Source organism: Podarcis cretensis, assembly GCF_951804945.1.
Source record: "Podarcis cretensis genome assembly, chromosome: 5".
NCBI classification, from domain to species: domain Eukaryota; kingdom Metazoa; phylum Chordata; class Lepidosauria; order Squamata; family Lacertidae; genus Podarcis; species Podarcis cretensis.
In genome coordinates, this window is record NC_137174.1 from 66,259,948 (window position 1) to 66,285,153 (window position 25,206).

Here is a 25,206-nt window from a genome sequence, read left to right on the forward strand (position 1 = left end):
CCTGATGCTTTGGTACTCCATTGGCTCCAACCAGCAATGCCAGGGCCAGGGATGTTAGGAGTTGTCATCCACCAACATATGGAGGGCTACAGGTTAGTCACATCTACCATACACAGTTACCTGGGGGTTAAGTCCTATTGAACGCAGTAACACTTACATCCCATTAGACAAACACAGGATTGTACTGCATTGGAACTAGTGATGGAATGCATCTCTCTGATGTAGACGTCCACTAGTGCAAGTGGGGGAAAGGCCATCGCCGAGTGGTAGAATACGTGCTTTCTATGCAGATCATTCCCAGGTTCAATCCCAGCATCTCCAGTTAGGGCTGGGAAATACCCCTGTCTGAAACCCTGGAGAACTAGTGCTAGTACAGATCAGACTCAAAGATGAAATCCAGAGAAACGTGTGAGAAGATGTTCTGCTGCAAGTCTTTCTCCCTCCCATCTCCCGCCACCAGGAAATATGCTCAGCCCAATGCCAAAGGGACCTGAGAAATAAATAAAGCAACATCCTACCACTGCAATACATAAAAGCCCTTCTGTTTCACAGCTAACACATCAGGGGGACTTGCACCCCAGCAGTTTCTTTCAGTGGTGGCCACAAGTTCAAAGTTGGGTTGGGCTGACCTGTGATTTGAGTTTCTGGAAGGATTTCTTCCTCCATCCCAGGCAGATTAGGTTAGTGAGTTTGAGGTTTTACTCTGCAATTTGTGGCATTGCTTGCTTGCTTGGGGTTTTAGTGCAGGGATAGTCAACGTGGTGCCCTGCAGATGTTGTAGGACAACAACACCCACCAGCCCATTACAATGGCACAATGATGGGAGCCTTAGTCCAATGATACCCGGAGAGCTCACACTGGCTACCTGTTTTAGTGGATGGAGTTGAACCAACACCTCATTATACAGATGCAGTTACTGTAATGAAGCTACCTGCTGCACTCCAGTCGTTTCAGACTGTGGATGGTGTCAAATTCTATCATGGCAAAAAACAGACATATAAGACAAGGAATCTAGGCAGGAGACAGACTTAGGCTTGACTGGAGCTGAGCTTCCCAGTTCAGCTGGGGTGAATGCAAGGTGGGAGGGACTTTGAATCTGGTCATGGTATGACAATCAAAGTCCAAAATTCCCAAACACCCCTGATGCCCAAACACTACTTTGCATTGCTTTCCAATTTATATGCAGAAAGGTTTGCTTGTAAAATACCTGGTAATGTTGATGAAGTTACTGTGTCCATACTCTCCCTCCCTCTGCTGAGTTGCTATCAGATAGTGGCTTCATTGCACGTATCCCATGAGATTCCAAGGAAATACAAAGGATGCTAAACGTACTGTTATTCTCCTCCTCCTCCTAGTCTTTCTTCCCTTGAGTTTTGAAGTCAGTAAAATGCCACTGCTCTACTTTTCCACTCTGTTGCTGTTCACCATCCACTCCAAGAGATTCCTGGGTGTATGCATAAGGTGGAGGGATCTGAAACTTGCAGGCAGGTTCCCAAGACCGTTCCTGTTTAATAATTTTACCGGACCTTGCCTTTGTTTGGTAAGAGGGTGTGGATCTGTAGAACCGAGCATAAACGTAAGCAGCCACATTTTCTCAGGTTTTAGCATGTCAAGTGAGTCTTTGTCTGATCAATGGGAAGGAAGGGGAGGTGGGAAGAAAAAAAGGGAGGAGGGACTACTGCTCCTTCACTCCATTGGATGCCTCCTGTTTCCTAATAAGAGCCCTACTGGATGCAAATAAAGGCCTCTAGTCCAGCATCCTGTTCCCTACAGTGACTAATCAGTTACCTATGGGAGGTCCCCAAGCTGGACATAGGCAAATGGAGTCATTTCCCAGCAAATAGTATTCAGAGGCAAACCGTCTCCAATAGGGGAGGTAGGACACATTCCTCATGACTAGTAACCATTGATAGCCTTTTCCTCCATTAGCTGTGGTGGAGGGCAGCCGTAGTCCAAAGCATTTGAAGGGTTCCAGGTTGGGGAGGGCCTAGACAACAATCTGTCCTACGGAGAGTTGTTAAAACCTCACCTGCTGCTGCTGACTTGAGAGTTCTGAAGCCGTCGCCTATGAGATCATAATTGGAGAGTGATAGAAAGCTTGGCATTCAGCCGCTCTGAAAGCAACAAACCTAACTAACTTCTAAGCTCAGTCTTCAGACAACTGGAAAACCTTCAGGCAACTGGGAAAAACACAGGCAAGGAAATGACCAGGAAAACCAGAGTACTTAATTTTACAGGATATGCATTCCTCACACCTACAGGTACCCGGGGATCAATCAAGACGGGTAACATTTAGGCACAAGTCATACACATAGTGGAGCATCAACTTTTTTCACGTCTACCTTAAACTCTACATTTCTATAGGTTCCATTTCCCTGTGGTTTGTGTCCTCAACTGAACTAACATTTTATTTCCAAGATAAACTTGAAAGGTATTAACATTAACACTGCTCCCCCCTCCCAGTTCTTTCCTCTAGATGCCAGCTGTTCCATTGGCTTTTCTTCAGCTTTCTGATTCCTTCTTGTGACTAGTGCTTACTGCTGCAGGGGTACAACAGAGAGGTCAATTTAGAAATCACTTCAACATGCAGAGAAAACTCTTAGGTAGATGATCAATAAATATTGCAATGTCTGTGGTGCCAAGTTCTCAGGAGTGAAATCTCTTTACTCAAGGCCAGTACAGCACCACACATTACTCTGCTCAGCTTGACCGGAATTGCTTTCCTGAAGAAAAGTTCGGCACTCTCTGCAGGAGAGCCATGGGATAAGTTGAATACAGCGTTGCACTGGGTCGACCAAGAAGACCCAGGTTCAATTCACTGTTCAGCCATATTGTTACAATGTACTGCCCTCAGTTCTTTGGAGAAAATTGTTCTGCAAAGACGATTTCAAACCGATATATTCTGACTATTTGCCGAGGGCCCTCTCAAGAGTTGCTGAAAGATAACTTCGCAATATGGTGCCTTCCAGGACACTTGTTCAAAATAGAGGACCGTTCACCTCCACTGCGGGTATATTCATGAGGCACAGTTAAAGTAATGTCCAACAGCCCCTAAGAAAAGGCATTGGCTTCAAATTTATGCATACATTTAGTTGGTTACTCCTAAATGACAAAGGAGAGTCCTAAATAACTTAGCGTTAAGAGATATAAAACTGTGCACCATCTCACCCTGATCCCTTTCCCTACTCTCTTGCCCTCTTTTCCCACCAGGATAATCTACCATCAACTCTCCTGTAGGAAGGCTTCTAGGAACGGGAGACAGGAGAACACCCCACCCCTAGATTTGCTCCCCTCACCACACGGTGATCTACTGCCCTGCTGGAAGGATTCTGATGTATTTTAATATATTGGTATTGTTTATTGTGTTTTTGAGGTATGCACTTGAATATTACTTGTAAGCTGCCTTGGTAGGATTTAGATCTTGAAAGGCGCATGAGAAATATAACTAACTGTAATAAATAAAACAACTAGTTGGCAATAATAGTCACAGTTTGATCATCGATAGAATTGCTAATTCTTCCCTCATCCCTAACAAATTAACACCATATGAATTTCACACACAAGTGGTGCAGCTCTTTTTGCCACTATAAAGGAGTCTGCCTTTATAAATCAGCAGGAGGAATGCAATGTATTCATAGAATCATAGATTTGGAAGGGACCCCGAGGGTCATCTAATCCAACCCCCTGCAAGTACATGTAAACAAATGGAAACGTCATGCTGCTAAACTGCATCCCATCAGAATGCACGCCTGCAGATGAGAGGGCTAGAATGGCAAATAGAAGCATATGGAATACAGGCATGCTTGCACAATGAGAAGAACCAGGATGTGACCTATCATTTCCAGTGCAAATATTGACAGGTACAACACCCAGCTGTTACATTATGGAATGCAGATCAAAGTATAGACTGGAAGAAGCTGCTAAACTACACAATAGAGGCTGGCTTGCAACTACTTGCTACTATGCTCATTAGACAGGCTATCCAAGATGGTCTTGCCGCCTCAGTTTAGGAAAGGGAACAGCCAGATTTAAAGTTATATTATGAAGCTGCAGCTTTCTGCTGGATGAAAGATTGGTTACTTCTTAAGAACACTGATGTCCTAGATCTGGAAGGGTTTAACAATGCTTTTGGTTGGTATGCATACTTGTGGTACGACAAGGTAAAGATTCATAAAATGTTCAAAAACCATATTGTCAGAAAAGCAATATTTATTGTCTGGACAAAATATAAAGACTTACTAGAAAGTAAGACCCCGAGATGGCTATCACCAATGGAGGCTAAGACCCGGAAAAGACTCAATATGGAGGCCTGCTGGCCGAAATATTGGGAAATAATAGAAAAAATTGGAGACAAATGGAGGTTGCAGAGCATGGATAAATTAAAGAATAAGGTGCAAGATTGGTTACACTACGCTCAAATTCAAGAGGTTTTTATATTGGATAAAAAGATAGGATTCCAGGTGGAGAAGTCGAAATTAGAGACAGAACTGTTGGAACCAAAGACTAAGGTACTTTCGAGAATGTATAACTTGCTGCTTAAATGGAACACACAGGATGAGACTGTTAAATCAGCCATGATAAAATGGGCTCAGGATATTGGGTATAACATTATGTTTGAGGACTGGGAAAGGTTATGGACCACCGGAATAAAATTCACGGCATGTAATGCCTTGAAGGAGAATATTATGAAAATGATATATAGGTGGTACATGACCCCAGTCAAGCTTGCAAAAATATATCACCTGTCTGATAATAAATGTTGGAAATGTAGAGAGGCTGAGGGGACATTCTTTCACCTCTGGTGGACATGCCCAAAAGTGAGGGTCTTCTGGGAAATGATCTATAATGAACTAAAAAAGGTATTTAAATATACCTTTGTTAAGAAACCGGAGGCCTTCCTCTTGGGCATTGTCGGCCAGAAAGTGTCAAAGAAGGACAGAAGTTTCTTTATGTATGCGACAACAGCAGCAAGAATACTTATTGCAAAGTATTGGAAGACACAAGACTTGCCCACACTGGAAGAGTGGCAGACGCAATTGATGGATTATATGGAATTGGCTGAAATGACTGGCAGAATCCGAGACTTGGGAGAAGAAACAACGGAAGAGGACTGGAAGAAGTTTAAGGACTATTTACAAAAACAATATAAGTTGTATGAATGTTAAGTATCTGCACGATTTAGAAAATCTCAGTTCCAGCAAATAGATTTTGTAAAATAGAAAATTAAGTTATAAGTAAGAAAAGGTCGAAATTTAAGGCAACAATATGTTTAAATTTAAGGTATGAGTAAATGATAAAAATTATCTTAAATTTAGAAGTATAATATTTGGAAACTACAAAATAAGGTATGAAACAAGGTAATAATTTGCTGATATTTTTAATATAAATAATGCAGGGTAAAGGAGATGTGAGGAAGTCCAGTTAGTTATATATAAAAAAATTGTATTGAATGGTTGGTTTTTTTCTTTTTCTTTTTTATTTCCTTTTTTCTATATGGTTTTTTGGTGTATTTGTTTTGGCTTTTTTGTGTACTATTTTTTTGGTGAAGGGATCTTGTATGTATATTGTGTACTATGAAAATTTAATAAAATATTTTTTTTTAAAAAAAAAGTTTAGGAAAGGGAACAGAATTACAGATTGCATTCCGCAGTGTGAGCATCCTTTCCCTATCCCCATTTCCTGGGCTTATTTCAATATGTAAAACAATGCTGATGCTATTCAGCTCTGAACAGTTGTTTCAGGGGCTATTACTACTAGGTGTCAGTGACAGGGAAAGAGCTTAGGGGACCAATGGGTCACCACGCAATTTTGCAAGAACAGAAGCGCCCAACACTTTACAGACAGAAAATGCTCAGGTTTCAGAGTACATCTCTGAACATGCTACTAGACTGCCCTGTAGGAACAGACACTGTCACAACCAGGAAATCTCACACATTTAAGATTTAATAATAATAATAATTATAATAATCAAAAAACAACAAGTGTGTGCATTATACGCAAGGTCTGTTATCAGTGCTCTTGGTTAGCCGTTTGCTCTTTAAGTGTCAGAGGGTTGAAGACAGAGGATGCAGTGTGGATGAAAATCCCATCTGTGACACTCTGAGAGGGAGGGAGGGAGGGAGGGAGGGAGGAGGTAAGGGACTGGAGAGGGTTCAGAACCGGACAAAGGTGGCATCAATCTGCCGGACAGATGGAAGGGCCAGCATGATTTTGCGTCGGTACTGGGGATCTTTTTGCAGTGGGTTTCGCTCCAGGTAGACTGTTTCCAAGTTCTTGGCTCCTTTCAGCTCATCCAAGTCGCTCCAGCACTCAATGAGGTTATCGTTCATCTGGGTAAAACACACACAAAAGAAAAGTGCCAGCAATTTTTGAGAGTTGGTAAAGAATAGACTCTTAATCTCAGGGTCATGGCCCTAGATGGGCCAGGGCTTTTCCTATTAAGTCAAACGGCACAAAAGGAATTCTTGCTGGTATAAGCTAAGGAGCAGTCCTAAGGCCCAACAAGTGGCAAGGGTGGGGACAGGAGGATGCATGCTTGTTCCTCCTTTTGACTGGATTGAGAAGCACGTGGTAGACTTAATTATTCGAGCCCAGTGCTTCCCATGCTGTGGCTCTCACACACATGCAAATTCAGTGTATGGGAATGACATCCGCTCTCCCCAAAATACAGTACAATAATTTTGTTTGAGCGCTGTATTAAAGGTGCCTTTCTGGATCCCCAATTTCTGACCGCTTGGCAGGACAGCCTGGAATTAAAGTTCTGTCACTGCAGAACTTTAGAGAGTTGGAAACTCTCTCACACCATCAGCGACTGAGTACTAGATCAGGTTATTGGGGTCTTAAGCCACCATTCTAAAAACTTAAGAACAGCCTTCTGATTCAGGCCAATGGCCCACCTAGTCCAGCTCTTCCTGTTTAGAGAGTAACCAACCAGATACCTATGGGAAGCTTGCAAGCAGGACATGAGCACAACAGTACTCTGCCCACCTATGATTCCCAGACAAACACTGCCTCTGAAGGTGGAGGCCAAACATAGCCACCGTGGCTATGCTGCTGGTCCGTAAGCACTTCTTGGTCTCCCTCTCATAGACTTACCCAAAATTCTTGGAGCTCTGTTAGATGGGTAATATTTTCAATCTTTTTGATCCTGTTGGCCGCAATGTCCAGCATTGTCAATTTATTCTGAAACAAGCATAAAGAAAACTTTAGTCTCTATTTTCATTCTTGTCTTCTTGCAAATTGTGCATCCTTGGACGAAACATTAATAGGCATAAAGGGACATGCCATGTAGCAAAATAGCCAAAGTTCATCAACCATACATACTGCAGAGTCAACTGCTCTCCCTAAGGTATAACTCTACTTGACCTTTGGCATCTAAACATCAGGATTGAAAAAAATTACTGAACTGGCCAGAACTAGCAGGCCAATTTTGGACATAAACTCAATTTTTTTTTGATAAATATAACGCCTCAAGAGAAAAGCACAACCCACTTCCCAAAATACTACTAGTGTGTTGGAATTCCCTCAATATTGCTTTATATAACCAAGCATGGCTAAATACTCTATGCTTCTCCTTTTCCCACAGGACAAAAAATACAACCCTTTGTTTGTTCGCCTTTGGCAGAAACTCACGTTCACATTACGCATCATCCTTGCTGGTCTTCTGCTTCCTCACATTGGTTTCCCTACTTCTATCCAGTACTGTTGCCAAAATTATTTACCTCTCTTGTAACTGACCACATTAACACCCTTTCCTAAATCCTCACACTAGCTTCCTCTTCACCACACAAGCTTCTTTTCCTTACCTTTAAATCCCTCCATGGCCTTCCTCCTTTATCTCCACACACTTCTATCCAGACATATCCCTGCCTGTGGCTTATAGTCATCTATCTCCAATCACCTTCAGTAATCCAAAGGTTTCCTGCTCCCTCAAAAGATTCTGCTTACACAAACACAAACACACACACAACTCTGTGCTCTCCTCATTGCTGGCCAGTATCCTTCAGCTGCCATTCCAGGAGGTCTCTATGATGCAACTCCTTCCTTCCTCAAAACTCACCCGTTCCATGAAGTCATTAGAACAACTATCTAGTCCCAATGCTCTACTGAAATTAAGCCTATACATGTGTAACTAAAATAAATGTGTGATCTTTCCATATTCCCCCATTTCTGTCCCCTTCCTCTGTTGCCTCCCTTGCGTCTGTGTCTAGTTTATAAGCCTCTTGGGGTAGAAACTTGACTGCTCATTATTTGTAAAATGGCATGTACAAGGATGGCGCCAAATAAATAACAATAAATAGGCAACTCACATTGTTTTCCAGCCCTTCAATGACTTCTATGCCATTATGGCTAAGGTACAGCTCCCTCAAGTTCCCCAAACTCTGCAGCCCTTCAATCTTGGTCAACCGATTGCTCTAGGGTAGTGATAAAAAATGGATTATCATGACAGAACCAGACTTTTCAGGTAAAAAAATTACATGTCTCTCTACTGAACTCACTGTATTTGCACGGCACATTTTATACAAGTCTTGGAGTCATTGTGCAGCTGCACAATATCACATGTACACCTTGGCCCATGCACATTACTTAAGAGGAAAGCATGCATAAAAATGAAACTATTAGTGACAATATCATACCAAAAATGCATTAGGAGAAATTGCTTGTAAAAATCTGTACATTAATCAAAACTGTATACACAAATGTGTTTATTAGAATAAATTCACACTAAGATGCTGAAGAATTTTCATTTTTTTCAATTGCAAATTGCTGAAGAAATGTAGAGAACTCATTTTAAGACTGGAAAATGATAAGCTGAGAGAACTGGTTGACAGTTCCTTCCTTCCACAATCTGAACTATAACTATAATTGCCTCTCTTCATTCACAGAGGTTACTGGTCTTTTTGTCATTCTAGTTTTGAAAGGTCTAAACTGCTGCAAAGTTCATATGAAGGAGAAAAGCAGACATGATAAATGAATAAATAAATAAATGGAATGGGAAGTCCAGGGCTGATACCTGTATACTAAGCACTGTTAAGTTTGTCAATGCATCCAGGTTCTGAAGCTTGGTGATTTTGTTCTTTCCCAGAAACAGGCTGTCCAGATTAGTCAACGTATCAATATTCTGAATTGCCTGCAAATTGACCGCAGTAAACATTACAATCCTTGATTCTAGCAAGCAAACCTCTTGCAACACATTCACTACTTAGTAAGACTGTAGCATAGTCAATTACCCAACATCACCCCACCCACTCCTTTATCACAAACTTGTATACTGAAGGTGGCTCATGAGATGATTCAGATCAGAAGTCTCATGCTGTATGACTGATGACTTCAACTTTGCACTGGTCAAGCAAGCTGAACTAACACAGTATTCATAGTTAAGCTGTGTGGAAATGCTGCAGAATAGCAACTTTCAGTTTCAAGTTCTTTGTCATTTGGACTCCCAAAGAAGCTCTGAGAAGAAATTCTTTAGAAGGCAGAATCTTTAGGGCGGCTCACTCAGAACAAGTGGCCTACAGAATCCCATTAGCAGGATGTACCTTCTTAATTATTAAGCACCTGGGGAATCCATGTGAAGCTGGAACAATGAGATAATTCCACCTGGCAGAATATTCAGGGGTGGAGACAGGGTCAGCATTGTCAATAAAAGAAATAAAAAGTATCTTATGTTTAAAAGTATTTTTCAAAACAAGTGATTACATGAAGGGATTGGAAGAGAGAATGCTGACTATCCAATATAAATAGTTATTAGTCATATTATTTCACTGATGTTTGATTATGTACTGGAACAGAGAATATTCTGCTTATTTGTGTTTCAAAATTTCATTTCATCTTCTAGCTTGAGTTGCTGCTTTCACATAACTAGTTCCACTCAACTTCTTGTTGCTTTTCAGCTGTTTACCCTACTTTCATTATCTTTTTTTTTTTTTTTGAGGGGGGGTTGTTTCCTAAAATCATAGTTTCTTAATGTACTACCTGATCTTGCCAAGTCTACAGTTTGGCTTTCTTCCACCTTCAAATCTATGCTGTCAGTAGTATACAGTTACAAGCCTTTGTTCCTCCAGTACCTTTCAAAGTTTGGGTCCCCTTATGTAACAACCTGAAGTTGTCTTTCTGTGTGCTGCTTGAAAGCACCATGTGCCAACCACAATCAACACTGTAATGAGTTTCCCTCTTGCATTTTAAAATGTTTTTCTTGAGTTATTCTCAGAAGGGGGAGCAACACCCTTTTTAATAGAAATCAGGGAGGTAGCCAAGGAAAGCATTTGGAGGCCAAATGGACACTTCTTCCATGCTTCTTAAGTCTCCCTCTGGAAGTCACTGTTGCAGTCAGCAGCAGCACATTTGCAACCTGAAAGTTTTTACTTCTCCCCACTCCTGTCTGATATGGCTGATTTCTCAGCTATACCAATGACGGATCCTTACAGACCACCATCAAATACCTACCCTGATTCGATTAGATCCCAGCTCTAACATCTGTAATTGATGTAAGTTGCTTAGGTTCTCAATTTTGCTGATTTTATTGTTCACAAGAAAGAGTTTCTTTAACTGAGTGAGCTGGTCCAGCCCCTCGATGTGCCGTAGAATGTTAAACGAAATATCCAGGACCCTAAACAGGAAACAAAGGAAAATACTTTAAAATGTAGATATCTTCTAAGGCATAGCATCCCAATCTTGCTCCAAAGAGCTCATAGTGCTATATATGTAGCTGGTTCCTATTTTACTTTCACAATGACTCAGAAGTGGGGTATGATGAGAGAGTATGGGACTGGCCCAAGCTTCATGGCACACTGGAGGTTTGAACTTGGATTCCCCCAGTCTAAATCTCTAACTTCACTCTGTACACCAAGGGGGGTGGGAATCTGTGGCCCTCCATATGTTGTTGGACTCCAACGACCATCACCTCCGCCAGCAGAATGGCATGATGGGGATTGCAGTCCAGCAACAGATTGAGGAAATCAAAGAGCTTTGTATATACTGGCTGAAAGAAGCTTCTGCAGGTGGGATGATAACTTGTAGTCTCTCTTTATATGAACAACAAATTTGGCCACACAACCAAAAACCATGTTTTGTACTAAGTATAGTTAGGCACAATGTCTGAATTAACAATGGAATGGTGTCTGCATGAAGCCATTGTCTTACATAGCCATGCAAGCTACAATAAGATCTATGATCCAGGAAAAGAAGCATGTTACAATGAGGATAGCCATTCTGAGAGAGGGAGACAAACATGGGAACATCTCTCACTAATATTGAAATAACTTTCCTGGATTCCAGTCCATTTCCAAGACAATTCAAAGTGCTGGCAATTACCTTTAAAGCCTTTAAAGCCCTATATAGCCTAGGTACTCACTCAAGTTCTGTCAGGGCCTCCAAGTTCTCAATCTTTCGAATCTGATTGTCATAGAGATCCAGTTCTCTGAGACTTTGCAACTGTTCCAGATTCTCAATGCACTTAATCAAGTTCTGACGGAGACAAAGAGTCTGATGTGTAGAGAGAAGATAAACAAAGGATGTAAAAACAATAACGCACAAGTCTCACTCCCAACAGATGCACTTAATACGGTGTATGGAACAGCTTTGAAAATAAGTTCTCTGCAGGTGGATGCTGCCCTCACTCAAATTATTTGTTCTTCTCCTGCTCCTCCACCAATTCTTAATATCTCCACCCATTCCCCACCAGATGAAGACTGCTGCAGTGGCCAAAAAGGGTTACTGTGCATTTTCACTGGGGCGGGGGGGGGCACGCTGTTGCCAATCCTGGCAGTCTTTGGGCCAGGAGAAAATGAAATTTCATCTATAGTGTCAGGGAACTGCCATCGGAGCCAGAGGAGGAGGGAGGGCTCCAGAGGGATGCCGGAGAGCATCCCAGGAGGGAGAGAGGCAGCCCATCTGCGGGGGAAGGAAATCAGCGTAGCACCAGTGGAGAAGGGGGGCAGATGGGGGAATCGGCGAGGGGGCTCCATGACTCCTCGCCGGAGACCAGCGGGGAGAGCACAGGTCCTCCGCTGCCCACACCCTCCCTGCGCAGAAGGCTTCCGCGCAGGGAGAGTAGGCGGAGACTAGGCGTCAAAGAGCTTCTTTGCTGGAAGAAGTTCAAGAAACTCCCACTGACGGATTCTGCCAGTGATTGAGACAGCCATGGGTGAGTGGCTGTCCGGACAGAAAGGGTTCACACCCAGGTAACCCAGCCAAGCGTGGCGCCGATTTACGCACAAGCAACCCCTAGAACCATTACATATAGCATACCACTGCACAGCCCAGCTAAGGAGATAGTGAATCAAACTAAGTGGTACAAATTACTGGATCTTCCAATGTCCTTTATAAAGCCTAAAAACAACTGTGCTCAGGTCAATGAGGCTTGCACTCATGCCACTTTCCAGCTTAAAATTGCCCTTGAAGTGGATATTAGCCCCACTTGGGAAATATTACAAGTATCTGTATTGTGTCTACCTTTTCTCATGGTGAAACTATTAGTAGCTCTGTGTGCGCATGAGAATTTGAATTGGAGAAAATGCTTAGGGTATGGTGAAGGAATGAACATTCTTGCACCCAAGCACTGCTCATTCACTCACTGTTAATTCACTCAGTGGCTGATTTCAAATTTGCTTTTTAAAGAGTTTGGGAGATCCAGTCATGGTCCTCCTCCACATGCAGCTGCTGGGTGACCTTGGGCCAGTCACACTTCTTTGAAGTCTCTCAGCCCCACTCACCTCACAGAGTGTTTGTTGTGGGGGAGGAAGGGAAAGGAGAATGTTAGCTGCTTTGAGACTCCTTAGGGTAGTGATAAAGGGGATATCAAATCCAAACTCTTCTTTTTCTTCATATGTAATTTGACCCACAGTAGAATGCTACTAGTGTACTTCTGGGTGCCCTCTGCTTCCCTCTTCTCAAATGCAGCCTTTATTCCATTATGCTGCATCCCTCTAGCTAGAGAAATATAGCAAAGTACTTTGGCTGCCACGCATACTCTTAGTTACACAACCATGGCAGAGCCATATCAGCTCAACTAGAGAGGGCTCCTTAAGAGTCTCACCTTCACTTTTTTGAGCACCTCAAACCCTTCAATCTTGCCAATTCGGAAGTGATTCAGATCAACATCCTGAAAGGCAAGAAAAAGCCACAAGCCATCTTAGTATTCACACAAAGGTTTATTTCAACATTACTTCTAAAGTAGCATGAAGGTAGATTGTAGGCCTATAGCATGCGGGTTGCAAGGGTGGGTGATACCATCACAGTGTGCAGAAAAGCTGACCTTTGTTAACTAGATGGAAACCCTCAAAGCCCAAGGGCCTTCTGCTTAGAGAGAAACAAATCAGCAAAATTGCTGTGCAGGACTCACATCTCTTTCCTAAAAGAAGGGGCTCTGTGCTGAATATATTACATCTTTTTCAGCAATCAGAAACACAAGGATTTGGCCATATTTTTCTTCTGCGGGACAAGCCCAGCTCCTCAACTTTGCCATGAAAAGTCAAATGTACACGGTGATGTCAATGCTAGTTCAGATGTCAGGCTAAATCCCTCCCCATGCATCAGCCAAGCAAGTTGGCTGCCCCCTCCCCTTTTGAAAAAGCACATGTACATTTATGTAAATATGTAAACAAATGTACATCTGTCAACACACAAAGCCACCTGATTCTTCCTTCTGGTTACACTACTACCATAGTACAGTGGTTCCTCGGTTCTCGAACAAAATCCATTCCGGAAGCCCATTCGGCTTCTGAAACATTCGAAAACTGAGGCGCAACTTCCCATTGGTTGCAAGAGCTTCTTGCCCTTGGCAGAAGCCGCATCGCACATTTGGGGTCTGAAAAACGTTTGAAAACGGAAGCATTTACTTCCAGGTTTTCGGTGTTCGAGAACTGAAACGTATCACAACCGAAGCATTCAGGATTGAATGAAATGAAAATCCTGTGGGGAAAGTGTTAGTTACATGCTTTGCAACTATATGCTTATAAATACACCATGTGTGCCACTTGCGTTTGCATTTTGGGGAATGAGACACACAGAGCAGGCAGCTAATTCCTTTTTATAGTCTTCTATAGGGAAAGTGGAGCCCTTTGACATGCTGTCTAATCAAAAGTTTTCCACCATACCAACGAATCTGAAAACAGCTTGACAGTGCAGATCTTCAAAGACAAAAAGGAGAACGGCAGATGCCTCTACCCCTTTTTGTATCAACTTTCCATCAGCAAAGTATCTTGTTGCCTTTGAAGCTCTCTTCCCCAATTTCTCTGCTGTTGTGATCATACCAAGTACCTGTCCACCATTGCGCTAGATCTCAGCACAGAAACAATATATACATTTTAAAGGGGGGAAATCTGTTAACTCTTGAAAAGAAATTCTTGATCACACAGGCTTCAGAGTTCTTCCTCGGTGGGCCCTTCCCATGTATTGCTACAATGGAAATTAAATCTATATTACCTCTGCTTCCGGATCCAGGCTAATCGTCTCCATATCCACCGGCGTCTCGGCTTCAGCTGTAATAGAACAAATGCACTCTGCTTAAACCCCATGCTGCTCATCAACTGAACTCAAGCTTGCAATGTCAGCTCTCTCATAGGAGAAAGAATGCCTTCAAAAGAGAGAGGGAACACCTAACGTATTCAGAGTGGATTAGGCCTCCTAACCTGGTGGTCACGTTGCCAATAAGAAGTGTGATATACACTGAAGGAAGCAATACTGATGAACCCTTTAAAAAAAAAAGTACATTTACAACATTGCACTAACAGAAGTTGTGCTTCAGTGGCTAAAGGAGGAAAGTCATAGCCGGCAAAGTGGCTAACTGTACAAACGATATAACTGTTACCAGAAATGTTAGATTAGTCATCGGCCATCTTTGCAGCCTGCTCCCTTTGGGTAACATGGCAGAGTTTTTGGAATGGAAGAAACAAAAATCACAAGGATTATCTGGTGGCAGAACACCAATTTCTTGCTCTAGTCACCTGAAGAACTACAGCCACATTCTTCATGATTAAAGTCAGCCAGATATATTTGCAAGCTATATTATTAGGTCTCACTTTTTTCATTAGAGTACACTGAGAACCTGGTATTACCAGCTGTTTGAAGAAACTGTTTTGCTGCTTTGAATCCCCCCCCCCCTTCAAAACCCAACCTCATTCCTAAATGCAATTCTCACTCTGTATGCATGAGTGGAGGTGGACTTCAGAGATTTGTGCTGAATAATTCATGCAAGCTTTCCATTTGGCAGGTGGGTGGATTCTCTCCTTCACGTAATGTTCAGCAACATAAGCCCTCTTCAGGCGTTCAAGCCTCAACACAATGAGCAGGAACAAGCAGGAAAAAAGGAACTCCAGGTGTATAGCAATTTCCATCAAGTTCACCAGCCGCTATAGTAAACAGAAGCCAGTATTGTGATTCAAGTACTTGGTGGAAATTGTTATATAAAACATGTTCCCAATGAAGGACGTTTCCAAAATGTAGCAGCCAAGCAACTGAAGTTTCTTTCTCTTTATTTCAAAACAAAGTTTGTCAGCAGTGCTTTTATTGGTTTTGTGGCCTGTTTTTGCTTTGGGAGAAGAGTCCAGGGGCTCCAATCTCCTGTCACACCCCCAGTTTCACCACCTTTCAAGCATGGAAGGGCAAACATTGACAATGGGGAGCTAACTGTAATTTACAACCTCGAAATGTCAAGGTTCTTAGTTGTGCACAGAACCTGCACAAGTAAAGGGAGCTTCCTACTATAGATGTTGCTTTCCCAACATGTGGCAGGAGAAGCAAGCAGGAATGCAATGGAAGGGACAGGACTAACAGGCTCATGGCAATCTCCCCCTCAGACAATGACAAACTTGTGAACAAATAATGACTCAGGAAGGCTACAGAAGCCATTTATTCCAGCACACAGGATTTGCTGACACCCACCGAACCATTCGCTACCCTCCCCTCTTGAGCTGGTCTCCTGATCTCATAAACAACTCTGCCAGTTCCCCCTTGCTCTATCTCAGGCGAAGGGAATCTTTAGCTCCCCAGATTTTGCTGAACTGCAACTTCCACCATCCCATTGGCCCCATTGGGGCTGAAGGGAGTTGTAGTTCGGCCAAAGGCGCCCCACACCTGCTCTCTTATGTGCAAAGCCACCCTCTCTCCTCCAAATCCTTTTCTGCAAGCTTCCACTCTCAAATCATCAGCTACAGGAAGCAAGAAGCGCCAATGGAAAGAAAGGTGTGGGGAAAACAACTGGATGCTCTTGCCTATTTACTCTGCTACAGTCGACTTTTATGCCCTCCGAATTCCACACACATTCCCACCACCTGATAAGCACTGGATGGCTGATATGAACTGGATTTAACTAAATAGTTGTGCTAGCGGGAGCCAGCATGACAAATCCTGCTTACCTACCCCCTCCAAAAAAACAGCTCCGGGGTGTGTGTGTGTGTGTGTGTGTGTGTGTGTAAGGTTGGGAGAACCCCAAAAGCAGTGTGTAGGGGAAGGAGAGGGGCATGTTCACACCGTCAAGTAGAAATGCTTGTGCTGACAGAATGATCATAATAGCACTGAATTCATCTCAGTATATTTCATTCATGGACAAATACAGGTAGCAATCCGATTAAATAATAGTTGCCTAAGCCACCAATCTTCTGAAATCCAGTAAAGCAAGAATTCTTGCATTTTAGGGATGAGCAGCGTGCAGCTCCAACACTAGTCTACAAGCCAGCAGAAGAGACACTTTGCTGTGAAAATGTCATCATTCAGTTAATACTGAAACACATACAAAGCAACCACCTGCCCACCTCGCTTATTATTAATTTAGCAAATATTCATGATCAAAGCGGTTGTCACAATCTGTTGGGAAGTCAGCTGACATTTTTGCCACCATGTGGTTGAGGCTGAAAGCAAATTCCCTCTGAGCGCACCACAGGGACGTAGGCAAAGTACAATAAAGGAGCTCAAAATTGTCAGAATGCCAAAACTGCACATGTGCAGGAGATGAAATACAGGCTGCAAGTCCTCAGCCCAAAACAAACTGGGCTGAAAGAAGCAGGCTGCCGTGCCAAACTTGCATGCCAGATTATGAACCCGCCCCAGGCCAGGATTAGAAAAAAACCCAACAGTGGTCTTGGCAATTAATACAAAACTAGTCATTTGTGTAACAGTAGGCTATCTCAGCATTAGGAACACAATACTAGAGCTTGTTCCAATCATCTCAGTTACTCCCAGTTGCACCCATTGTGGCAAAGCAGTTTGTTCAGGAAGTTCCTGCCAGACTCACAGCCAGACAAATGCTGCCATTATGCCCAGATTGTTCACAGAATTTTCAAAATGCATGATAGGACTGGGTGAAATATTGTCCAAAACTGGTATGTTCACATCGTGATAATTGTTTCATAATATTTGAGGTGGCAATATATCACGAATCACAATTTGTGTAAGAGCTAGGTGAAATCTGGTTTTCAACATCGTGATAACTCACCACCTAAACACTGCAATGTTATCAGCAGCTAAACCTCACACTATCACCAGCTAAACATAATCATTCCACCTCAGATATTAATTGGTGCATCTGCCATATTATTAGCATGATATTCTAAATACAAAACTCTCGCTCTCCTGTTTCTCAACTCCACATAACATATGCCATCTGAAATAGATTCCAGGAACAACAGATGTTTCTTATGCAATAGGTTGGAAACAATGGGCAGGATTCAACTAAGGCGGTGATTCCCAAAGTTGGCCCTCCAGCTGTTTTGGGACTACAACTCCCATCAGACCTAGCTAACAGGACCAGTGGTCAGGGATGATGGGAACTGTAGCCCCAAAACAGCTGGAGGGCCAACTTTGGCCATCACTGAACTAAGGGATCACACATTGGGGCTCCCTCCATCCCAAAATTGGCTCTTGAGGGTGCTGGGAAACCCCAGAACAGTGAACGGGGATCGTTCCACCTGGTAAGCTGATATTCTTATGCAGACAGAACATTTGTAATAGTGTGATGTTCAATTCCACCCCTTCAAGGAGGGTAACTATAATTTGGGATGACTTGAGGCCACTGCAGGAATATGCCTCTATATTGAAAGGTGTGCATACATACAAAAAGATCCACATTTTCTTTGTGGATATGTGTGTGCTATAACTAAGAAAAATGCTATTAGGACTGGCAAGAAGGTGTATGACATTTTATAAACTTGCATGGGATGAAGAAGAAACATTCTGTTTTCCATTCAGTAGCAGATTAAGAAAAGGTGTATGCAATAAATAGGTATTTTTACCCATGCTTATGCTTTGGATTCAGACAGACCACAGTGGGTTTAATTTCCAGCATGTTCTAGTTTCGTTTGTTCTTATATGACTCTGCAGGTTATCCAAATGTAGCAAGTTGAAGCAAGCAGGGAAGCTGTCCATCTCTGCTTTGAATGACAAAGGACTTTTAATAAATGCTCCAGTCTGACTTTGCCTGGAAAAGCCCTAAATTAAACTTCACTGAAAAAGGAGCATATTATTACACCTGATTAGCTTATTTTTAGATTTCCAAGTCAAAACAGAATGCCAGCAGAAAGTTCTAAAACATATTATGGGTGCTACACTGAATCAGGAGGAAGAGGTTGGATTAGAACAAGAACAGCTTGGATGAGTGAAACAGCCAAGACAGTTTCTCCAATAGTTTGAACTCTAACCCATCATTAAAGTAGGAGCTCTCAAATCAAGCCAAATACAAACAATTTTTCTGCAAAGTAAGAATTTCAACAAAACTGATTGATGGCCAATATTAGATTTCACAGTAAAAATGTTACAGTAGCCTAAATACAAGAAAAGGTACTGAGCTTAAAGTATCAACCATAAACATCTTTTGTTTTGTGTTTCAATTTCAATTTAATTTTAAATCACATAAAAAACTGAAGATTAAAAAATTAGGAGACTTAATTGCTGTTCATTGGACACAGGCATGCCCAAACACCACTGTTTGCCTCTAAAAGATGGCATGCTCAAACATGTATTCCTGTAAGACTTTGAGGGGGAAAATTACTGAGCAGACCCATTAGAGGTCATAAGCTCAAACTTCACTTTCAACAACTGTCAATCCTCTTGTGTTCAGCTCTTTTGAACCATGTACACCCTCTGCTAGGCAAGGAACTAACCAGCCACTTCTCATTACAAAGAGGCCAATGTGGATGCTATATGGAATGACAAAGACAGAAACAAAAATAAAAAATCTTGCTCATAGGAACTGAACAGCTATATTCTACAACAGCCCAGAACATCTTAATTTATATCTATTAAAGTGCATTAAGTTTTTAGTGTATCAAAGAACAGCAGCAGCACACTATCAGAAAATGAGTAACAATGCGGTCCAAAACATACAAAAGCATTGCTGGAGGCGGAGATACAATGCAGTATAAAAATTACACCCCAAAGCCTGCAAGTATAGAACACTTTAATAAGGGGTGGAAGGGGTGGTTAACCTATGGCCCTCTGTATGTCGGTGGACTCAAGCTCCTCTATGTCCCAGTCAGCATGGCCAGTAGTCAGGGATGATGGGAATGCTTGTTCAGCTACTCCTGCTTTAACTCATCTCCTAAAGCTTTAAAGTGATGGGTTATGATATGTCTTCAAGTGTATACCAGCATATGATCTCTCTTTCTTGAATAACAGTTTACCTGTTGAATTCTCGCCATTCTGTTCATCCCTCAAACTCTGCTGACTGAGGTCTGTTACTATGCAAACCGTTTGCTTCTTCCCTTCATCGTCTCCCGACTCTTCAGACTCAATCCTCCTGTCAACTGTGTAAAAGAAACACTCTGTAATTAAGTTTTATTTCTGGAAGGAAGCAAACAATGACACACATATAAACTACTAATAGTATTAAAGCAGGTGTGGGGAACCTGTGACCATCTTGCAGATGATAGACTCCAACTCCCATCAGACCCAGCCAGCATGACCAATGGTTAGGGATGATGGGAGTTGTAGTCCAACAACATCTGGAGGGGCACAGGTAACCTCTCCATTCCTGCTATTGGAATTTCTATATTTGCAACATAAGAGAAGGGCAGCCTGCTTCTATGCATGCTTACTCACAAGTATGCCCAACTGAGTTCATCTGTTTCCAGAGAAATAGCCATGATTCTTTGTTGATTTTGCTGCAATAGACTAATATTTCATTATGGCATATAAGCTTTCAGTGATTAAAGTAGTCTTGTCCAAAAAGCAATTTATGTCACAATAAAATTGGTTAGGCTTTAAGTTGCCACAAGACTTGAGTGTAACAGGACTCACCCACAGGTATTATGCAGAGATGTCTATAGCCTTAAAATAGGATTCAAAGAACAACATCGCTAGTTGGAATGCTCAATGCTACCACAAGCTACTAGCTAACTGGCATATTCACGCAGTGTCCAGCTAAAAGTAAGACATGACTTGTAATTGTTCTCTATGGATCCAAGTGGGGAGCATAGAACTATCATGTGTGCTTAGCTTACATGATCTTTGTTTTTATAAATTACTACATTAGCCCAAACAAGGATTCCTCTTCTTCAAGCTTCCTGGAAGAAACCTTATTACCAGATGCCCAAGGACTGTTCTAAGGCAACTCAGCGAGAAGGACAGAGCACCCTGCCAAGATTTTTGTACATTTTTCTCCACCTAGTCTGCAGGTATAGATTATAATTACTTCATGTAACACATGGCATAGAAATCTTTCCAAGACACCACCACAGACTTCAGGACTGCTTCAGATGTTATGAATTTCCTGCACATACTATGTATGTGAGAAAAAGAGGACCAACCACACACAGATCGCCATGTGTGATCACTACATACACATCTAGTTTGCCATATGTATCCAACATCACAAAGTCTAAACAGATGTTAAAGTAAAACAGTAGCTGTACAGAATCTGACAAAGTAACCTAAGTATATCAAGCCTACATGGAGCTTACTTTAAAATCATCTGCTTAGGAACCAAGATGACTCATTTTTAAAATTTCTGTGCTTAATCTATATCATAGATTTGATTACAGGAGGGAACTGGTACAGCAGGTATGGGCAAAAGGCATATCTGTATCTACTAGTAGATCTCAGGATGATTTGCAGTAATTCAGATAGGGTTTCTAAGTTCCAATTGTTAAATAAGAGAAACAACAAAAGAACCCTGCCCCAAATAAAATAAAATATTGGGCTGCTAAAATGAAGAAAGCTAACCAGAAGTGAACTTTTGTGTTAAATAACTGTGAGCTCAGTTCAGTTCTGGTACAGTACTGAAAACAAATCCTTAGGTTCAGAATGTGTTCAGAGACACCCTTTAATTATAACTGTACATCATTTGCACTTGCTTCTTGTCAGCAGATTTTGGGGTTCTAGTAAAAAACAACAGATCAAACAAGCGTGAACTTTGCCACCCCTAGAGTAGAGCCTGCCCTAGGATGTTTTTGATTCAAATGTCAGATTAGCTTGCATCATAAACTTACTCTTTTCCCTATTTTTTGGCACATCACTCTGTCAGTCTTAATTTTGCACGTGTAATACAGGCATAATATTCACCTACCATATAGAGTTGCTGTAAGGATTACTTGTGCATGTGAAGAAATTTCAGCTCTTAATATTTTTTGCTCTCTGCAGAATAGAATTAGTAATGACTGGGGAAAGTACTAAGACGCTAGGATGACTATTCCTACTGTTCTTCAACAGAACACACATAGAGAGGGTCAATAGCAGTGCTCTTTTGCACTACTGATGGAGCACCCATTGTGTTTTGTTTTCCTGGTCTCATGCCTTAATATGGTTACTGGCCTTTGGGATTAAAAGCCCCAGAGTAATATTTTTTCATAATTCATAACCCATCGTTCTTAAATACTAACAAAACCAGCAATTCCTCCTCAAGGGTCCAAGAACAGAGTTCTCCTAAATAATTTTCCTGTCCCCACAAAAAGCAGTCACACATTATTGTTCACAGTACAAGAGTCATACATATTAAAATTTCAATTCCTACACTACCATACAGAACACCTCAATGCACTATTTTCCAAGGTAAAGCAAAGCACTGAAGGGGAGGCAAGAGGCAGCATGTGAAGCAACTAATGGGGTCCTAAAGAATATCAAAGATCCCTCTGTGTGTCAGTTTAAACTGCGGACACCAAGGATTCCAGTGACCACTTAGAGGTACCGCTTAATCTGGCGGGAGGGTTATCAGATACCTCTTCTTCGAAAAGATGTCACCCATTTAAAATTATATTAGCAGTGTCAGGAGGGATATATTTTGTAGGTCACGCAAACAGCGTAACAGAAGTCAGACACCCAAGTGTGTTTTTTTTTGGGGGGGGGGAAATTGGGGGTGGGGGAGAGAGACCCAACAAGCTGCATGCAGAACATGCACTGGATATGGATATAGATTCGAGGAGGTTCTTACAGTCCCCCCCCCGCCTCTGCTTTGCATACACCCCCAGTTTCCCCTGCCCAATACCATTATTCCACCATGCTTCCTCCCAATGCCCCCCCGCCTGCACCCATAAGTAGGTTCCCCGCCAACACACGGTGAGCCTCCTCCACAGCGCCCACCTCCCGCAAAACGCCGACGCCCAACGGCTCCTGAACCGCAGCCTCCCCGCAACGGCCGAAGCCAACCTCGCCCGCCCCAACCCAGATTCGGACCCCGCGCGCTACGGCCCGGCCTCTCACCCTCCATCATCTCTTGCGCGCCCTCCCCGCTCTCCGTCTCAGCTACCGTCGTCGCCATAACGCTTTCCACCCCCTCCCCCTTCCGGCATCGGGCACAGCGCTCGAGACAGCCAATGGGCAGCTCGATCGGAACCGCCTGCATCCAATCACAGGGCCGGCTTCGCCGCAGCGGCTCCCAGGGGGGTTCCTGCGCCTGCGCCTGGACCCGCGGCCTTCTGGGAAATGTAGTTCTCCTTTAGGAGACTCGGCAGCAAGCCAAGGAAATACGGGTGGAACAATCTCAGGGGGGTTGGATGGGCAGCGGACGTCCCCCGCGGTGCTTGTCGGTCAGCTGTAGGGACGCGCTGTCATGGTCGCCCCTGGATTGGGATGTGAAGGCTGGCTGTCTCCATGCCAGCAATTCGGATAACAAAAAAATAAGAATTTTGGGGGGATGGGGAATGGGGGAAATAAGGGTGGCTGAAGGGAAAGGGCTAAACTACATTTTCCCTGCCGTTCGCCCATCCCCGGAGATCTTGGGAGGAGGTGCTTGCACTTCCTGTATTGGATAACTGGGTTTTGGTGGCTGATCTTAGTGTGCGGTCTATAGGCTCATCTGTTTTTCTTCAGCTTTCATTGCAATGTTGTGCTGTTTACTCTCCCCGCCAGAAGTTTGCCAAATATATTAAATGCATATAACTATGGATATGCATACACAAGTAGACCCCTGCTGGATCAAAGGAATATGTGTAGACCAGGGTCGGCTCTACCATCAGGCAGAGTGTAGCAGCTGCCTCACACAGCAAATTCGGAAGGGTGGAAAGTGGCCAGAAAGGTGTGCCATGTGGTCCGCCCTGCAGCAACTAAGCTAGCTTGCTGCTCCAGCATGGCTGGAGCATCAATGAGGTGACCTGAGGCAACCCATCTTGGGATGCTCCGTCCACCCTATTGGGGTGGGGGCAGGGAAGTGTAGGTGGCATGTCTTGCCACAGGCCTCAAAAGGTATTGGGAAGGCCCTGAAAGAGACCAACATGGTGCTTTCAGGAAACCCACAGCAAGGCGTATATTAGTGTTACTGTTCTATATTTTTTACAATTCATTTGTTTTAATATTTAATAATAATAATAATAATAATAATAATAATACGTTATTTATACCCTGCCCATCTGGCTGCGTTTCCCAGCCACTATCTGTGAAGGTGGTTTACAACAGTAACCAAACAATCCAATAACCCTTGCTGTTGGCCCCGTTCCAGCAACTGGTATTCAGTGGTACACTGGCTCTGTAGATGGAGATTCTGTTAGATATAATGCCCAAATGACCATGTTGAGAGACTAATTCTCTGTTAGTTTGTCTCATCTCTTTTATAAGCCATCCAAGTTCATAGCATTTGTGGCAGTGAATTCCATTATTAATGGCTTGTTATGTGGAGCTTTCTTTTGTAATGAGCCAGAGTTGTTTAAATATTTCTTATATCTGTTAGATACTTTTCTCGCAGAGTGACCCAAGGCATCTTACATAAAAAAAAATCTAAATCAATCAAAATCTAAAAACACAGCAAAACAGATTATTATTATCTAGTGTATTTATATCCCAAACTGGGATTCAATATCACCACCTGAATTTGCCCCTCCAAGGAGTGGAGCCATTGTAAAATAGTGCCCCCAAATCCCACCCCAAGATCTGCTGAGAGGCCCAACAGTGTCAGTCTGCATTTTTTAGTACAAAAAGTATTGATCTGATGTGTAGAGATATTTCCTATTCTGATTAATTCAAGAGGGTTCTGGAAGCTTTTCTGTGTGAAAGAAACAAGCAGAAGGTTCATGATGTCTGCGTTATTCCTTCAGAGAAGCTGAGTACAGCTGGCTTAAACTTGGTCTGTTATCTCTTTCAGTCAAGGTCATGCTGACTATAATAAGCCAGAAGGAGCCAGGGTTTCACTTTATCTTTCTATCTCTCTTCTGGTGTGGTGTTCTGTATATTGTTAAGCTTTAGTCTTATTATAAGTTATTTTAAGTTTAAGTTAAGTCTACTGCAACTGGATTTTTTATGGACAGTGGCAATCCTAAATGTATTGGATTTGTGACCATTATGCTCATTTGCCTTCAGTAGCAGTAAAGCTCTGTTGGATGAAATATTAATTGTCTCTGGTCTATTTTTTGGGAATCCTGCAATGTGTTTAAGTTTTTGCTCTGCTCACTATACACTGGAGTTCTGCTCTGGATCACTATGAGTAGAATTCCATGACAGGTCATGCGCCCAGAATGTTTTTTTGCTGCTCTGATGGGTTCCTGAGGTTGAGCAGAGTGTTGAGGAGGTCTGGCTGTATGGTGCTGTGAATGAGCGAAGGAGTAGCTGTGCCAGAATGCCGGTGGACGAGGAGGACTTGGAGAGTCTCCGTGGCTGGGCAGTGTGGTGGAGTGGAATCTGGCCGTGGTGATTTATGAGCTGGGAGAGCTGTAGCTCACCAACAGGCACATATTCCCACTGTCCAGTTCCTGGCATAGATCACCCACCAAGGTGACCAAAGCAGTCTCTGTTCTATAGCCAGACTTAAAGCCAGATTGAAATGGATCTAGATAATCCATTTCATCCAGGAAG

The 25,206-nt window shown here is 42.7% G+C and overlaps 2 protein-coding genes and 1 long non-coding RNA gene across 5 annotated transcripts in view; 1 reads left to right on the forward strand and 2 right to left on the reverse strand.

Moving 5' to 3' along the window:
• The window catches only part of ANO7 (anoctamin 7), a 32,086-nt gene extending 30,289 nt beyond the window's left edge, over positions 1-1,797 (reverse strand). Inside the window, exon 1 of one of the 2 annotated variants that reach the window (XR_013839308.1) lies at positions 1,208-1,797. The gene's annotated coding sequence lies outside the window, so the exon portion shown is untranslated. The remainder of the gene's footprint in view (positions 1-1,207) is intronic. The other variant, XM_079977331.1, reaches the window with a different exon arrangement.
• A 198-nt stretch (positions 1,798-1,995) lies between these two features.
• Positions 1,996-3,495, forward strand: LOC307216783. 2 transcript variants are annotated; one of them, XR_013839309.1, is made up of 2 exons: positions 1,996-2,261; positions 2,464-3,495. It is a non-coding gene; the product is annotated as an uncharacterized lncRNA (long non-coding RNA). The 2 variants fall into 2 exon arrangements; XR_013839310.1 differs by having other exon boundaries at positions 3,211-3,495.
• Positions 3,496-5,925: 2,430 nt separating this feature from the next.
• PPP1R7 (protein phosphatase 1 regulatory subunit 7) lies at positions 5,926-22,782 on the reverse strand. Its single transcript, XM_079977333.1, has 10 exons — positions 22,627-22,782; positions 19,614-19,736; positions 14,425-14,480; positions 13,037-13,102; positions 11,354-11,484; positions 10,447-10,609; positions 9,014-9,130; positions 8,310-8,414; positions 7,096-7,182; positions 5,926-6,329 (listed from the first exon to the last, which is right to left on the reverse strand). Exons 1-10 carry the CDS (start codon positions 22,766-22,768, stop codon positions 6,153-6,155), a joined length of 1,167 nt encoding a protein of 388 aa, XP_079833459.1. The 5' UTR covers positions 22,769-22,782; the 3' UTR covers positions 5,926-6,152.
• Between the last annotated feature and the right edge of the window lie 2,424 nt (positions 22,783-25,206).

Excerpts from the sequence above, each read along its gene's own strand:
- PPP1R7 (XM_079977333.1), bottom strand. The coding sequence starts at position 22,768 with ATGCAGGCGGTTCCGATCGAGCTGCCCATTGGCTGTCTCGAGCGCTGT. Across the intron at positions 11,485-13,036 it reads AGGTGCTCAAAAAAGTGAAG|ACTCTTTGTCTCCGTCAGAA; the intron begins GTGAGACTCTTA and ends TCTACACATCAG. Across the intron at positions 10,610-11,353 it reads GAGGCCCTGACAGAACTTGA|GGTCCTGGATATTTCGTTTA; the intron begins GTGAGTACCTAG and ends TTTCCTGTTTAG.